Source organism: Polistes fuscatus, unplaced genomic scaffold, assembly GCF_010416935.1.
Source record: "Polistes fuscatus isolate 324 unplaced genomic scaffold, CU_Pfus_HIC Scaffold8, whole genome shotgun sequence".
Classification (NCBI taxonomy): Eukaryota; Metazoa; Arthropoda; class Insecta; order Hymenoptera; family Vespidae; genus Polistes; species Polistes fuscatus.
Window position 1 is genome coordinate 7688190 of NW_025113162.1, and position 17283 is coordinate 7705472.

Sequence of the window (17283 nt, forward strand, 5' to 3'; positions counted from 1 at the left end):
GGACAGTAGGACAGCGTTCAGACACCCTGCAACGGGACTGTGTTTTTCACGACATTGTTTTTCCTGTTTTCTCACGTTAATCACGGATCTTCGACGCGATTTTTGGCCTCAGAGGTAAGTAAAATCGTCCTACCGACTAATCGACCCATTATTTATCAAGATATTATCTTTATCGTCTCATGCTAGTTTTTAGAAATTTCGAATCGGGGCCGACCTTTTGTTTATTCGTGGCGATTTTTTCGCGACTATTTATCCCTCTATTTTCATTACTTCGGCCACGTTTATCGGCAGATTTTTTAACTCGGTAGTTAATACCCCTTACGGCCTTTCTTTTGAGCCCAAAATTTTGATAACCTGTTCATTATTATGCCAGATATCGCTCGAAATATTTTGGACCCGAGTTCCTTTACGGAGAAGAGGCGCTTCGTGTATCCGTGTAAATGCAAAGTTTGTCACGTAATTTTTCTGAACGCCAGGGCCGCATCTATCAACCCTACTTCCCAACCGGTCGCTTACCTATTCGCAGCCCAGACGAATTATGTAGTTTTTCTACTTGGTGTACAATACATTTGTTGTTCCTGCCTTATATTTAAGAGGAAAGGTATTTCTAATATTTTATTTTATTATACATATATGTAACACTATATCTCGTGCCCTTTCTATATATTTTTTTTCTTTTCATTCATTAAATTAACATTTCGATCTACGATCGCGTCATAATGAAATATCTTATGCGGCACGATATTTTATAAATATAAATTGAAATAGAAAATATCTTTGACATCCTCGTCAAATTTGCATAGAAGGAATATTGAAATATATTATAGGTATAGAAAAAAAATATATATATATATATTTATTTGATTATTTTTTTCTTTTTTGAAATACTTTGGCGCCATGATATGTATATGTTATATATACATATAATTTTTTTAAATATTGGATGCATAAATGTATATATATATATATAAATTTATATAAATAATAGAAATTATATACAAAATATATCAATATATTATTTATTAATAATATTTCATAATTAGGTCGAGTTTAAACATTTGCAATTTATTCAATTTTCCAAATATATTATAATTAGTAGTAGGTAAAATTTCATTATTCATTAATAGAGAACTAGCAAGAGGTGATTTTTCAGGAGCCCAATGTGGGTTGAAGTGAGATGGCATCCAGAGAAAAACGACCCTTAGCGCCTTCAAAATCAAAACAGAAGGCGAATAATGACTCTGGCTTGCCATCTAATGAAGTCAAAAGTAGAAAAGGCAAGTCTTTGTCCAATATAAAACAGCAGCTTGCACGTGATATTTTTGATTCAGTAGCAACGGGCAGTCAACTTCCTGCAAAATTAGAAGCAAGTTTGCCACGTAAGAAGGTTTTGAAGAACCTTAAGCGTAAACAGAAATTAAGAGTATCAAAACCTAATAATTTCATTAAGACAAAAGTTACCAAAAAAGTAGGAAGTAAAAATTTATGCAGAATAAATTCTGATATCAAGAAAGGTATCAAAGCGAGGAAAATTAAATCGATAGAAGAGAAAGCGGAAGAAGAAGAAGAGGAGGAAGAAGAGGAAGAGGAGGATAGATCTTCTGATAACAATTTAAGAACTACGGAAAATTATATCAACGATTTAGAAAGTAGCAAAACTGCTGAAATAACCAACAAAAGTGCCAAGATTAATCTCAGGACCAAGAAAACCAAGTCCTTGACTAGGATTACCAACAGCGAACAGAATAACGAGGATAATTCAGAAAAAGATCAAGACGCTCTTGTTAACTTGAATACAAAAGGTAATACAAAATATAGTAAGAGGTCTAAACTGATAGATACTGTGGACTCTTCCCCTAGAAGTGCCAAACTTTTAAAAAATACAGGACTGAAAAAAAGTACTATAAAGGAGAAGGAAAATTATACAAAAATCATAGAAGGGGATAAATATTTAAAAGGTAAAAGAGGCACAACGAAAGATACTGATTCTTTTAATAATATTAAAAGCGTGCATAATAAATTATCTAAATCGGTCTTAGATAACAAGAGCTCTATTGATCTTACTATCGACGAAGTAATAGCTTCAATGTTGAGTGATTCAGAAGTAGATAGTCAGCAAGGTATTGTAGAAAAAGTAGAAGGAAAAATAACAAGGAGTAGGAAAATGTTGGTGGATGAAAATATTAGTCCTGAAAGCGAAATAAAGAAGGAATCTGATTGCGATGATATAAGAACTATGTCGGAAGGAGAATGCGGTGACATAGAACAAGGAAATCATACTCAAACTACAATTCAATTAAGGAAACGGTCAAATGCTTTGTTAACCCAAAGGAGTTTACGAAATGGAAAATTGCGCCAACTTTCAGAAACGTCGTTTGCAAATGATGTTGAGATTAAAAAACGACGTAGATTAAATTCCGATGATCCTGCTGCATCTGAAACTTTGACAGAACAGATTTCTGATGGGAATGTAGATATAGAATCCTGTTTTTCTGAATCTAGCGGTAATTACTCTCAAATAATGATAAAAGAGGAACTTATGGGTAAAGATGAAGTCTCTAAGAATTATGCAGAAAGTGAAACTGGAATAGAAATAGAAAACAATAATAATAGCGAGAGAGTAGATAGATTAAGTGAAATAGGACCAATATTACGTTCAAAAACAAAAGCCAGAAGTACGGATAACGATACAAAAGTAGATGATATCAAGATTGAGGAAATACGTGTAGCACCTAAAAATGTAGAAGTACTGGAAGAAATAAAGAAAACTAGTAATATAGATCTTGTTAGAAAAGACACAATTTTGTCCAAGCTAACTGATAGGTCTAAAGGTCGAAGAAATAGTGTAAATATAGATATGAGGAAAACCGTTAATTCCTTTTATGGAACAGAGAAATCCGATGGCAATCCAAAGTCACAAATAGATCAAATGATAGAGAGTATTAAATTAACAATTGCAAAATCAATTGAAAGTAAAATGTTTGGTCCAGAAAAGAATCTTGGATTGGGTAAAAATTTTGAAATTCCAAAGATGGAAGAAATCATTGCACCATTAAGTACCGAATCTCAGAAATTGGGATTAGAAGAGAGTAACGATGAAGATAAACCTAATGCATCTAAAAATGAGAGTAAATCAGAAAGTTCTGAGAACTCGGTACCAAAAGTGGCTGATACTGCCAAAGAAATTGAGAAACTAGTCATGGGTGACATTGAATTGGTTGAAACTCAATCACAAAACACTCAAGATAGGGAAGATACTCCTAATATTGAAGCAATCAATAAAACTCATAATTCTCATGAACCTTCACAAGCTACAGTTAGTAAAGAAGTAAATATATGTAAAGATGTTAAAGAAAGTGGCGAAGTTGGTCAGGATTCAAATATTACATCTAAGGTAGTAGAACAAATAGAAGATACGGAAAGTCAATCGATAAATAGTAGCAAGAAAGTATCTCCTCCTTTGTCGAGAAAATCCGGGAAGTCAAATGATAAAAATTCTCAGGATAACATTGAAGAGTCTGAAATTGAGAAGAAATTGGCAACTGTATCTGATGAACCAATTGAAAAGCATGATTCTCTTAAAGAAAAAATTAATGAATGCATAGAAGAAGAGAAGAAACTATTGAGTGAAAGCGAGGAAGGCAATAAAGAACTTGAAAAAATGGAAGTTACTGATGAGTCTACTGCAAATTTATTATCTTCTGCAGAAATAAATGAATCGGTTAAAGCACAGAATGAAACTATAGAAACAAACACGGAAGTTGATAAAATAAATTGTCCTCAAGTAGAAAGCTTAAGTATGGGTCATTGTTCAGAGGAGTCAGAAACCTTGGAAAGTATTTATTCTGATGTTGAAAGATTAGTAAAAGGAGATGAACTTTCAGCTTTATCTGAAATAGTAGAGAATAAAGAAATAAATGGTGAAAATGTAAAATCAAATGACACGTCTAATGATATTGTTAAAGATGTAGAAAGTTCTCTTGTTACAAAAGATGAACATTCTAAATCAAAATTCACTATAGATAAAATAAAAGAAGCGTTGATTTGTCAAACAAGAGATCATTCATTAAAAGAGATTAATAAACATGACAAAGTTAAAGAAAATGTCAAAGAAAATGTCGATATGCTCACTGCTTCCTTTGAATTATTGGAAAATCAGAACGATGAAAAAAATCATTCTCACGAGTTGCCAATCATAAATAGTGACTTAAATTCAATATCTGTCTCTAACAAATCTCCAATATGTACTTCAAGAAAAGAAATAAATGATACGAATGATTCTGTCAAGGATGTTGTTAGTCAGGATAAAGAAGATAATAAACATCAAAATATTGATACATTAATATCCCCGAATAAGTTAAAATCAAATGAAGACACGGTTGATAAGAAAATAGATGATACCTTGAACACAACCGTTGAAGAAAAGAGCAATAAATTATGTTCCGAGAAGAATAACGATGAATCTAAAGCTACAAATGAAGAAAATAAGAGAGTATTAAGGGTACGTGATAAACAAAAGAAAGTTGAGAAAAGACCAACTTCCTGTAACAAAGAACATGAAAATGCATCGAAATCTAGTACAGGAAGTGATTGTCAATCGACAGAAGAATGTAATGCACAAAATGATAATAAACAAAATTTAGAACCGAAAGCAAGTACTGAAACTACTTGTAAAACTCCTGAAACAGACATATCTCAAAATAGCACCATAGAATTTGAAACTAGTGATGTTTTGGAGCCTCATACTCGTACCAGGCGTGGTAGAGAAATTAAGAAACGTAAGGAAGATCAACAGTCATTAAATAATACGTTGAAAAATAAACGAACCAAACGAGATATTAGAAAGTCTGATCAGCAAAAAGAAGAAACATTGCTCGACAATGAAGTAGCCAAGATCAATGAAAATAATAGATTCCTTAGTGATTATGACAATCTTGCTAAATGTTCTGATAGTTTTAGAGGTTTCTCTGAAGGTGGTGGTCGTAATAGCTTGGACAAAATCCAAGGTAAAAATGATAATTTACGTAGTAAATCGGAAAATGATCTAGTAATTCCAAATGAACCGAATAGATCAGAAAAAGAAGGAAGACTTTCAAGTCAGATAGCAGATAATGATTCGTCAAAAGAAAGAAATGACATCAATTTGTTGGATGAGTGTAAATCTAGTAAAATAGAAGAAGTATCTCAAAAAGATTTAGATGAGACATCTACTTCGGATGAATCATCTAGTAGCGTTAATCTTGCTATGAAAATTTTAGAAACGCCAGAGGATAAAGCTAAAAAAGAATCTATTCTGAGATTATTGGGTTTGGAATCGTTGGAAAAAGCTGCTGAAAGATTAAGCAATCAGAAAGCAAGAAAGGAACAATATACTGGTACATTAAAAACTGTGATTCGCGTACAAAAGGAGAAGGAAAAAGATAAAAAACGATCGAGATCACCTTTGAAAATGGTTTTGAAGCAAGGACGTACCGACGGAGAAGGAGATTCACCTGATTTTTACACCATACAAAAGGAGGTAAGATGAAATTCAATATAATAATACATAGAAATAAACGGTAACGATAAAAGCATATAAATTTTCTCATTTTTTATTTCTTTTTTTTCAGTTTGGAACCAGTGGTTTGGGAGATAGCAGCTCTGGTGCGAACCGAAAGTTCACTACTAACCACAGACACTCTTGCGGTAATCCTGGTTGTGGGAATAACTACATTGTTAATCGATCCTTTCCCTTTAATGCTTTATCAATATTTTTATATCTTTTCTTCTGTCCTGTAAAAAATATTATTTACCAGATAAGACATAAAGGATTGCTTAATTATTACATTTAACACCAAATTTACATTTATAAGTGTAAACTATAATCAAACATTTAATATGTAATGCTTGGCAATTCCTTTTTGTGAGAATCTGTAGTCTTATAATTTAATTGAAAAATAGTTTTGTATTTCTAGTAATTATGCATGTTGTCTTTTGCTACTGCTTTAAATTACCAAAAAAAAAAAAAGATAAAACAAAAAAAAGAGATAACGATAATGTTTTCTAACTAATAGTATTTTGCTCTACGGCTGAATATTTCAAACAAATATTTTATTCGTAATATCTTACCAAACCCTGCTTAGAAAATCTACTAATTTTTTGTTGTTCATTATGTATTAATCGACCTTATTAATTATCACAGATGAAGATAACGAAGAAGCTCCGCCGAAGGATCGTCAATCCCTCGTTATTCCTGAAAAATCATCTTCTTTTTCTATTCATCCAGGACGATTATGTGCTGATGTATGTTGTTATTGCTTTGGAAAATTTGGTTCCTTGGATACACCTATGCATTTGGCACAAATGAAATCGGATGAAAGACGAAAGAAGATATTAATTATAGAAAGACACCTTAATAAGGATTCTTGTCTGTGTGACGCGTGTTATCGTCATGTAGATAGAAAGGTATGAACAATTATTATAATTAATATGTAGCAATCAATTTTTTATTGTGTTATTAATTAATCGAAATTATATGGAATTATTTCTTCTTCACATAGGCGAACACTAGTCCAACAAACATGCAAGCTAAACCACAAAAGCATCGCCAATTGATGGTATCAAAATGTGCAGCTCGTGATTGTAGAGATCCTGCTCGTCATAATGTTAAACGACGTTGGTTACTTAAAATTAAAGCTGGACTTCAAACTCAGGTATTGATTTATTTCGTTAGTAAAATTTGCGGACAATAAATTATCAATTTAACGTTTCTATTGTAGATAAATAATATTTAACTTTAATTATATAATATGCATGTTTTTGATTTTTTACAATTAAATAATAAAATGCAATTGCAGGTTGATATTGACTGGGAATCGAGTCAACACACATCTATGTCATTTTGCGTAGTCCATTACAGTAAAGTCGAAATATTTTTGACTTGCGCCCTTTGTAATCGAAGACTGGCCAGAAATCATACGCATCTGTTAACCGAAAGAGAAACTGTAGAATTAAATCAACGACTTCCGAAACTGGCGATACCCGTTTCACTTTCTGCGAGAACATTTGTTTGCAAATTGTGTCGATATTTCACACAATTGCAAATTAAATACAAGGATCCTGAAAATATGGGCATAAATCACAGGTCGTTCTTTAAGAGCTATCGGAAAAGGTATGTCGTGTCATTGACTTATTTTATATGATCAGATTACATTTGTAAAGATCTTATGAAAATAGTACAAAAACATGTAATTTTTTAGAATCTTACGTAGTCATGATATCGAGGTACTTGAGAATGAAGAAGAAGATTCTAATAGTCAATCGAAAGACAAAGATAAAAAAGCTAAAAAAGCTAAATGTACTTCAGCTAAGAATGGAAATTCCAAGTCGCCGGATGTAACAACAAATTCAGCCTCGGATAAATCAACACCTGAACCTATTAAAAATGATGTTACAAATTCTGAACCGGACAATGACAATCGTTCTGTCAAAATGAATACGAACGATACCACCATTCCTGCCGATATTCAGTTCCTTTGCGTTGAGGGTACAACAGACAAGTTAATAAAGAAAAGAAAAATAATCGAAGTAGATAATTATACGTCGGACGGAACAATGCCTTGCGATGTTCCGAACGAAGTAGTAGAGATTATTACCATGGACAAGGAGGTAACTTTGACAAAATTACCGAAAAAAGCAAGAACGAGCAACGACATAACTCCTGTCGTTCAAAGACTCGGAGCTAATCCTTCTATAAGCGTACGTACTCTTTTCCCGGGTGAAGAAGAAATGAATCTTCATGCTAACATTGAATTTGCTAATGTTCGAGAGATCACTCCTCAGGGTTGGGAAAAGTGCGCAACGATGATTCAATATGATAGAGATACGAAACTTTTATGGCAAGAGTTACAAAGACCCGACGGGAATCAAAGTTCTTTCCTTAGACATTTAATACTTTTGGAAAAGTATTACAGGGCTGGCGATTTAAATTTGGCGCCTAACGCTTCGCGAAATGCGATTAATTAGTCGACATCGGTTCAAAACAGATTGATATCCTACGAAGGTCCTGAAAAAATGGACGAACCGATAATGGAACCGATATCAAACGAATTTCATAATTCTCGTCGTTTGAGCGGTGGATACGTGCGAGAAAGAGATAGACACTCCTTGCCACTTATGGGAAGTTCGACGAAATCACCGGTGGTTCAATTAACGACGAAAGGAAGTCCACCGCGTGCAATAAAATTAAATTCAGGTGTATCGATCATTAAAAAACCGCCTCCTAATGTGCAAAGACTTAGCTTACCGTCTACAAGTTCGCCCAATGGAAATAATAAACGTAAAGATGCCTCGAAATTACCGATGTCCTCGGGTGGCAAAGTGTTCCAGATGAATGATTCGGAATTGAAGCGACTACAATATCTTAAGAAACCAAAACAAATGTTTAGTGAGAAACAGTGCGCAAGTCCTCCTACTGGTCTACCTCCATCGGGTAATCCAAATTCTCCTCCGAATTTCAAATCTACGATGCAATAGCAAAAAACAGTACAATATGTCGCTCAAACCCAATTCCAACAACATTTGAGAAGGCAACAAGAAATGTTGAATCGTCAGACCAGAGGTGATTTCGAACCTCTTATATGTGACATGCGTCCGTCAAACGAGAACAATCCTACTCAAAACCTATTACATAATCTTAATCTGCCAAAGTCTCTACAAGTGACGACTAAGCCATCTAAGCCAATTCCCATTTTGCCAAAAATTCCAAAGTCATTGACAGTAATACCACAAACGGTAACGAGACCTACTGAAAAATGAGAGCTAATAAAACGGAAAGGGGGGGAGTAAGTAAAAAAATAAATAAATAAATACAAACGCCTTTTTTTGTAACAAAGAAAAAAACTTGCCTCTCCCGCCTAATTGGGCCCGTAAGAAGAGTGCACACGTTTTCACTCTCTCCATATAAATAGATTCTCTCAAGAGGTTTCTTTGGATTAAAAAACACGATAAGAGGATCTTACGAATATCTTCGTTTTCATAAAAGTCCTACTTGAGGGGTTAAAAAAACCAGAGGAGGAGAAGGAGGAGAGAGACAATCGAAGTTGATGATATAGGCGAGAATAGCAAGCAGCATGCTTGAAATAAAAGTGTCGTGAATGATGCAGTTTTATCTCCGAGCTTCGGTGACTCGAATAATAAAAAAAGGAGAACACACGATTTTACACACACGATATATTACTTAAGAAGATGAAAGAAACTATATATATAATATATATATAGAAATATATATTATAGATATATTAAATTATAGAGCGTATGATGTATGTACGTTGTGAATTACAGACTATAAAGATATAGAATGTATAGTAATCGTGCGTAAATTGAAGAAAAAGAATGAAGAAGAGGAGGGAGGAAGAAGAAGAAGAGGAGGGAGAAAGAAGAAGAAGAAGAAGATGATGATGATGATGAAAATATTTGGATTCTAAAAAAATGATTACATCAACCAAAGTTTCTCACCTGTAAACAAATTTAGCGAGTTGACTCGTAAAATTTGTTTTAATTTTCCCACGAGAAGTGCCGATATATAGATATATGAACACAGATAATGGAGTCGTTAGTTTTTATCGGTATACGATGTGCATTAAATAAATAATGATTAATGAACGTTACGAACAATCAAAGGGTACGGAATGAATTTCTGTGCTTTTCAGGATTATATTATTAAATAACCCGGTTATAAATCGCTCTTTATTGCATTGCTTGTGTGTAAAAGTTTAACGAATAAGAGGTAGCATACATTAGATATACTGGTTCAGAACGTAAAGGTCTTGCTTACGTTATTCGAACAGAACTGAATAGATTCGAACAGATCTGACACAGTTCGAGATGGATCGTTATTAAATAAGTTTAACAGGATCTTATTAATTAAAATGATCAATGATGGCCAACCAGCCGATTTTATTATTATATCGTCCTTTTGGAAGGGTTATACTTTTTAAAGCGACACGGTAGCATATTTTATCCTAGACGAAGTGCTTTCTGAGACTAAAGGAATGATGAAAGAAATAAAGAAAGGAAAAAGAGGGAGAAGAAAAAGAAGAAGAAGTAGTGAGGAAAAGAAGCCTATATAGTTCCGAACCGAAAAAATTGTATATTGTAATGTTGGCCTGTTTGTGTCCATAGAGCGATTATATAATGATTGACAATGATTATGATGATAATAAGGTTCACGATAACGATGAAGACGATTGAGTAATTAATGATGACGATTTTGAGGAAAATGGAGATCATGGTTATGATGAAATTTGGGGTGGTGATGACGATTTGTAATGATTATACGGACAAATTTTATTAATGTGAAGTAGAGTGTATACCTTGAGCTTATTTATTACGTTACTACAATATCACATTGTATAGATATATTGAATAATTATTTTAGTTTTTAACTCGTATAATTAAGCCGATAACGAATCACCATTACGACTTATGAAAAGAAAACAAACACGTTGTGTATGATTCCTTAATATGTAACCTCTGGACATGCGCAATTTACGACCGGGGTAACATGAAAACAAAAACAAACAAAAAAAAAAAAACAAGAAAAAAAGAATAGGTCAGAAACCTTTAAGGACTTTCTTCTTTTTACGTCTTTCTTCTTTTTACGTTTTCTCTGTCGCCACGTGAAAACTAAAAAAAAACAATTAATAATAATATTAGAGATCATGAGAGTGTCTTTTCACCTAATAATAATAATAATAATAATAACAATAATAATAATATTAATAATAACGTTTAACTACAAATGCATGCTGTACAATGAAGAATTATCTTTTCGCATGGTTCGTATATTTGTTCGTGATATCAACATTGTAAAATATATATTATTATTATTTTATTTTTCTTTTCCTTAATATTTTGTCCTATTCTGGTTATTTTTTTTCTTTTTTTCTTTTCTCTTAATATTATTAGCTTTTATTTATACGAATAGCAAAAGAAAGAAAAAGAAAAAAAATCATATTTCTACGATGAAGAAACGAGCATCGAGAAGAAATTCGCTCTAGAAAAGCATCTGTGACTAAATAATAATGGTAAATAATAATAATAATAATAGTAATAATAATAATAACAACAATAATAATACATAAATAATAATGAACATAATAATAAATAAATAAATAATAACAATAAAATAATAATAATAATAATAGACCAATATCTTACACTCGCTTTTGTATGTACGTGTACATACATATATAGATATCTATATATATATTATATAAATATATATATATATTTTCTTTGAGAAATTAACTTATGTGAAAAAGTTATGAAGTAGTAAAAGGAAAGAGAACGAGAGAATAACTACTATTGTTCTTTGTTTAAAAAAAAAAAAATGCAACTTAATCGTTAGATATAAACTACTCTCGAAACTATTAATTAAAACTAGAGAAAAATAAAACGGGGTTTAAGAATATTTCGCTAAAAGGAAGAAGGAATATGCTTAAAAGTATATAATTAAGAGATTGCTTCGAAAAGGGGTATCGAAACAAATGCATTATTTTCCTATGTAAAGAATGTGTGCGTGTGTGTGTGTGTGTCCTACGTACGTGTCTGTGAGTATAAATTGAGAGAGAAAGAGAAAGAAAAATTTGACATTGAGAGACTGAGAAAAGGGAATTTTCTGTAAGTATACGGAGCAATAAAACTGACTTATGAGAAATTCATATCTTACTTTGAGAAAAAAAGAAGAAAGAAAAAAAATAATCGACAAGAAAAAAGGAATCATAATCGAGCAGAAAAGAAAGTAGAAAACGCGTTGAGATAGTTTCCTATTCGAATATATGTCCATAAATCGAATTAATTTGACATTTTTACAGTTCATTTCGTTGTTTATAAAATTGATTGTAATTAACAAGTAATTTTAATCCCCACCCTTATTCCACCCTCTCTAACTTAACGAACAAATTTTGTTTTTCTGATCTCACTTATGTTAAGTTGGATAGAATTTAATTACTCGTAATAACAAAAGTTAAATTCTTTTATTTATTATTATATAAAAAAAAAAAAAAAAAAAAAAAAAAACATACCCATACGTATTAATATATATTCGTTTCTATAATAAAAATCATGATAAAGTTGAATTAAAAATAAATTGTTATGATATTATATAATAGAAGAAGCCCGAAAAAAAAAAAAAAAAAAAAAAGAAAACGAGAAATAAAAAGGAAGAAAAATTCTATGTATAAATTAATTATGTATTAATTTTCTCTTTTTTTCTTTTTATTTTATTTTTTAAATCTATCAACACACATGGCACATATATATATACACACGCATACACATATACATATGAAAACGAATATGAAAACTGATCTCTTTGTGATATATCGATTCTACTTGATTGCTCTCGAATATTATTCCCTTAAATTCGAGTGATAATAGTATAATTTCATTTCGATGTATTACGATCATTCTTTTTATCGATTAAATTCATTACTTTCATGTTAGATACGAACAAACAGCATTGTTCGTGAAAAAAAAAAAAAAACAATTAATAGGATTTATAACGAATAAAAATGTTCAATAAAAATTGTTTTGTGCGTTCGAGAGAAAGAATAAGAGTGATGGAAAGATAAAAGAAGTGTTGCTGGTGGTGATAAAACTAAAAGGAGTAAAAAGAAAATATATATATAAGAAGAGGAATATAATAATAGTTTTGTTTCAGGAGAATAATTTTCAATCATAGAAATTTAACATTGTATATATATACATATATATATGCAATTGTCACATATATATATATTTAATCCTTTAGTTAATAAAAGATAAAAAGAATAAGAGAAGAATAAATGGGAATCGAGCAACGAATGGGTGATGGAATCAAATGACGATTATTTTAATTATGAAATTTGTTCACGTGGCGACACATGCATACATGCATATATACATAACATACATATATATATATATTTATATATATGTACGAAGCGGGTGCAATTAGAAAATGTGCCGCAAATGGATATTACATGTATAGTAAACAAAAAATACGCATATAATAATATAATATATAATATTAATAATAATATACTAAAATAATAATATTAATATTATATATATATATATATATAAAATGAAAAAGAGTAATAATAATAATAAAATAATAATAAACGTTATATGCATATACGTATATATATATAGTGGATAAAAAACTATAATAAGACAACAACAAAATGTACTACTCGACGGTACGTTATACATATATAAATGCTCTATTTTATTAAGGATATTTTTGATATATCTATATATATAAATCTATATATACGAATATATAGATATATATATAGTGAATATATGTATATCGAATCATAAAAGTGTGTAATAACTGGTGGTAGTTCGACGATCGATAATTATTGTTACGAACTGAGAAAGCTATGATAAAATGTTTTAAACAATTGTAAAGTTGCGGGAGGAGTGTGGATTCGTGTCGATTTATATATTTTAGAAAACGAGCAATATCATTTTCTAATCATCCATCTATCTGTCTATCTATTTATCTATCTATTTTTTTTTTTTTTTTTTCGAATAGTACGTTTTTCTTCTTTTTTTTTTACATCATCAGATGTGTTCAAACTTTTTCGTAATTGCAAATCGTCATTTTTTTTTATCGTTTACACGTTCATCATTTACGTATTTATTCGCGCGCGTAGAAATTAATTCGGTGCCTTTTAAAAACAATTGACGTATTTATTTCGTGGCACCGAATTTATTTCTACGTTTATTACTCATAAAAACGCAAAAAAATAAAAATTAATTTATGTAAATATACAAATATCGCGATCGTATTAAAATTCATTTTCTCGTCAAACGCGTTGTATTTCGGTATTTGAGCACGATCACTTTGAAAAAAATTCGCTTGACTCATCGCAAAATCGAAAGTTGACAAAAAAAATTAGATAAAATTACGCATACATTGTTATATATCACGTTATATTATTCAACGACACAATACAATTTTATTTGCTAATTATATTACAAAAGAACATTTATTTAAATATATTAAAAGATAATATACACACAAAAAAAAAATGAACAACATATCGAGTACTTTTTTTACTAGACGTATATTTTGTTTCCCTTTTTCTTTTGTTTCGTTTTCTTTTTTTTTTTAAATTCATTAACATCGGTGAGACGATTAATAATTTCTACGAGTGATCATTGTTCGAAATAAAAATCATTTTTCGATTATTACACTCCTCTCGGCAATATTTAATTTGCGAATGACAGTTAACAGTGACAGTGATGACAATGAGAGAGAGAGAGAGATAGAGAGAGATAGAGAAAATATTTGTGCGAGTGTACGTATGTTTCTTTGTATATGTGGTGGTTTGAAAGAGATAAATAGATAGATAGGATATGATAGAACATAGATGGGATAGATGGACCGATAAATAAGATGACGAAGATTAAAGAAAAAATATAATTATTATAAAGATAATTTAAATAAGAGTTTAAGGACAAGAAAAAACAACAAAAAATGGAAAAAAAAAAAAAGAAGAAGAAGAAAATTAAACGCGATCGAACGAGTGTACTGAGTTTAAGTTTTCAGAATTCTATTTTTCTGCTGACCGAAAGTGTAATTATTGTAGAGCACGATAGAGTGTATGTTGATGATGTTAAACACACATATATATATATATAGTGTGTGTGTATGTGTGTGTATAGAAAGAGAGAGTGAGATAATGATAAACAACTTAGGGATGATTAACGAACGATGCATATCGACGTCGAATTTCATTTTTTTTTACCGTGAAACAAGTGCCCTTTAATATGATCCAACTGAAAAAAAAAAAAAAAACAAAAAAAAAAAAATATTAAGTTGTTCGCCTTATTTTTTTTTTTTTTTTTTTTTTTTTTTTTTCGAGAGAGAGATCCTTTTCACATTCCTTATCACGATGATTAAATAAAATGAAATAGAGAGAGAGAGAAAAATTAGAAAAGAAACGAATAGTAGAAAATTGTCGAATCGAAATAATATCGAACAACCGCATGTGGAATTTTTTTTCTTATTTTTTCTTTTTTTTTTGTTTCTTTTTTTTTGTATTACCCCCAATCGTTAATGGTTGTTTTTTTTTTTTTTAAATTTAATTATTTATTTTTGCACACGCGCACGATGATCGCTTTTATTTGATCGTAAATACATCTCGTGCTTTTTTCTTTTTCTTTTTTATCGATTACTTTATTATTATTATACTATTATTATTACTATTATTATTATTATTATTATTATATTATTATTTTATTATATTACTATATTATAATAATTATTATATTATTATTATTATTTATTATTATTATTATTATTATTATTATTATCTATGATTTTAGTTATCGTCGCAGTCTTTAGCTTCATACTAAAGGGAACTCGATTCATAGTAAAAAAAAAAAAAAGAAGATAAAGGAGGAAAGGAAAGAAAACAAAAAAAATGTATAACAATGTGATATCCGATCGAACGTAATATTATTATCCGTTAAATCATTTTCGTGTTTCATTTTGGATTGAGAAATCAAAGAAAAGGGATGATGATGATGATGATGTATGATGGTGGTGTATGATGATGATGTATGATACCGCAATCGATTTTTGAAAAAGTAACGAAAGAAACTCGCCTGTGTGATGATCGAGTTCGAAACACGTGGAAAGACACACTTAGCTAGACACCACGTAACACACACACACGTACACACGTACACACATAACGATAAAATGATAAATATTATATAGATAAAAAACAAAAAGAAAAACAAAAAAAATTCCAACAAGACGCGAATGTGTTCACTATTATAATAATTATTATTATTATTTGATGCAAAAGAAAAAGAAAAAGAAAAAAGAAGAAAAAAAAACAATGAGTTTTGTATTTCGGCGCAACGTATATGGTAGTAGGGTAAAATAATAATAATAATATGGATGATGAATGATGATGATAATGATGATGAATAAAAAATTCGTAACGAAAAAGAAAAAGAAATCGAAAAAAAAAAATGCATCCAGAAAAAGAACATCCAACGTTTCTTCGAATTATTGTTAAATAAATAATAATCTTTTTGATATAAGAGTCACGCGTTATAAAGCTTGGCCTTTTTTGTTCCTCATTCCGATTTAGAACAAACAAACAAACAAACAAAACAAATAAAAAAAGGAAAAAAAAAACACAAACGAATAGGAATATTAGCGAAATGAAAAAATTATAAGTGGGGGAAGGAAATACGTGTTCCTTCCCCCTCCCCTCTCTCTCTTTCACCCCTCTTTAACAATCGACCAATCGGAAATTAATTTTGATAACGAAGATTAAAAAAAATCGATGAGAATTCTTGAATTGTTTATTGAAAAAAAAGGAGCGTGTGTGCGTGAGAGAGAGAGAGAGAGAGAGAGATGGAAGAAAAAGTTAGCAAAATAAATGGGGAAACGTTGTTCGTTCGATGATAAAAATGGCAAAGCAATAAGAAAAAAAGAAGAGGCCGGCGTGTTTATTAGAATTTGGGGTGAGGGAGAGGGGAGGGGAGGGGGGAGGAAGAAAAGAAAAAAATCAAAGAAAGAAGGAAGAAACCAAAATGACGATTATTTAAAATTTCATTCGTTGATTTTCACGCGAATCTTTTGTTTAACTTCCGTTTATCGTTTTGAAAAAAAAAAAACGCAACACGTTCGATTGCGAATTGAATTTTCGTTGTTTCTTTTTTTTTCTTTTTTGGTTTTATTAATTTTCCTATGGCTGGAAATCGAATTGCGATCGAGAAAAGAAAATACGAGAGAACGGTGACAAAGATACGACGATTTATTCGTAGATAAAAAAGAAAAAAAAAAAAAAAGAAGCGTGTTTTAGGGGTTGTTTTTGTTTTTCTCCCCGTTATATTTTTCTTTTATTTTTTCCCCTCCCCTCCACCACGTTAACGAAAGTTGTGCTCGGAAAAAAGTGAAGCTGTACAATTTTTCCCGTCGTACGATTTTTCTTATTCTTACCGACGAAAGTTTGCAATGAAAAAAAAGAAAAGAAAAAGGATTAAAATATGTTACACGATGCACGTAACACGTCGTCGTCGCACGTTGCACGCGAAATTGTCAAATCATTTAACGATCGAGAAAATCATTTTACCTACAAAATAATGCATACGAACAATTGCATACGCGCGTGTATAGATAAATTATATATATATATAAAAATGTAAAAAAAAAATTAATATTAATTATATATTATATACAATTTCTTCTTCTTCTTCTTCTTCTTCTTCTTCTTCTTCTTCTTC

At 30.6% G+C, this 17283-nt stretch overlaps 1 protein-coding gene across 1 annotated transcript; it reads left to right on the forward strand.

The window, feature by feature from the left end:
* Positions 1-32: 32 nt before the first annotated feature.
* Positions 33-10059, forward strand: LOC122525132 (kinesin-related protein 4). The gene is given in 7 exon segments (XM_043647769.1): positions 33-114; positions 1154-5518; positions 5610-5685; positions 6182-6444; positions 6540-6692; positions 6837-7150; positions 7239-10059. Coding segments are annotated over 6 exon segments (6705 nt in total). The 5' UTR covers positions 33-114; positions 1154-1177; the 3' UTR covers positions 8797-10059.
* The last annotated feature ends 7224 nt before the right edge of the window (positions 10060-17283 follow it).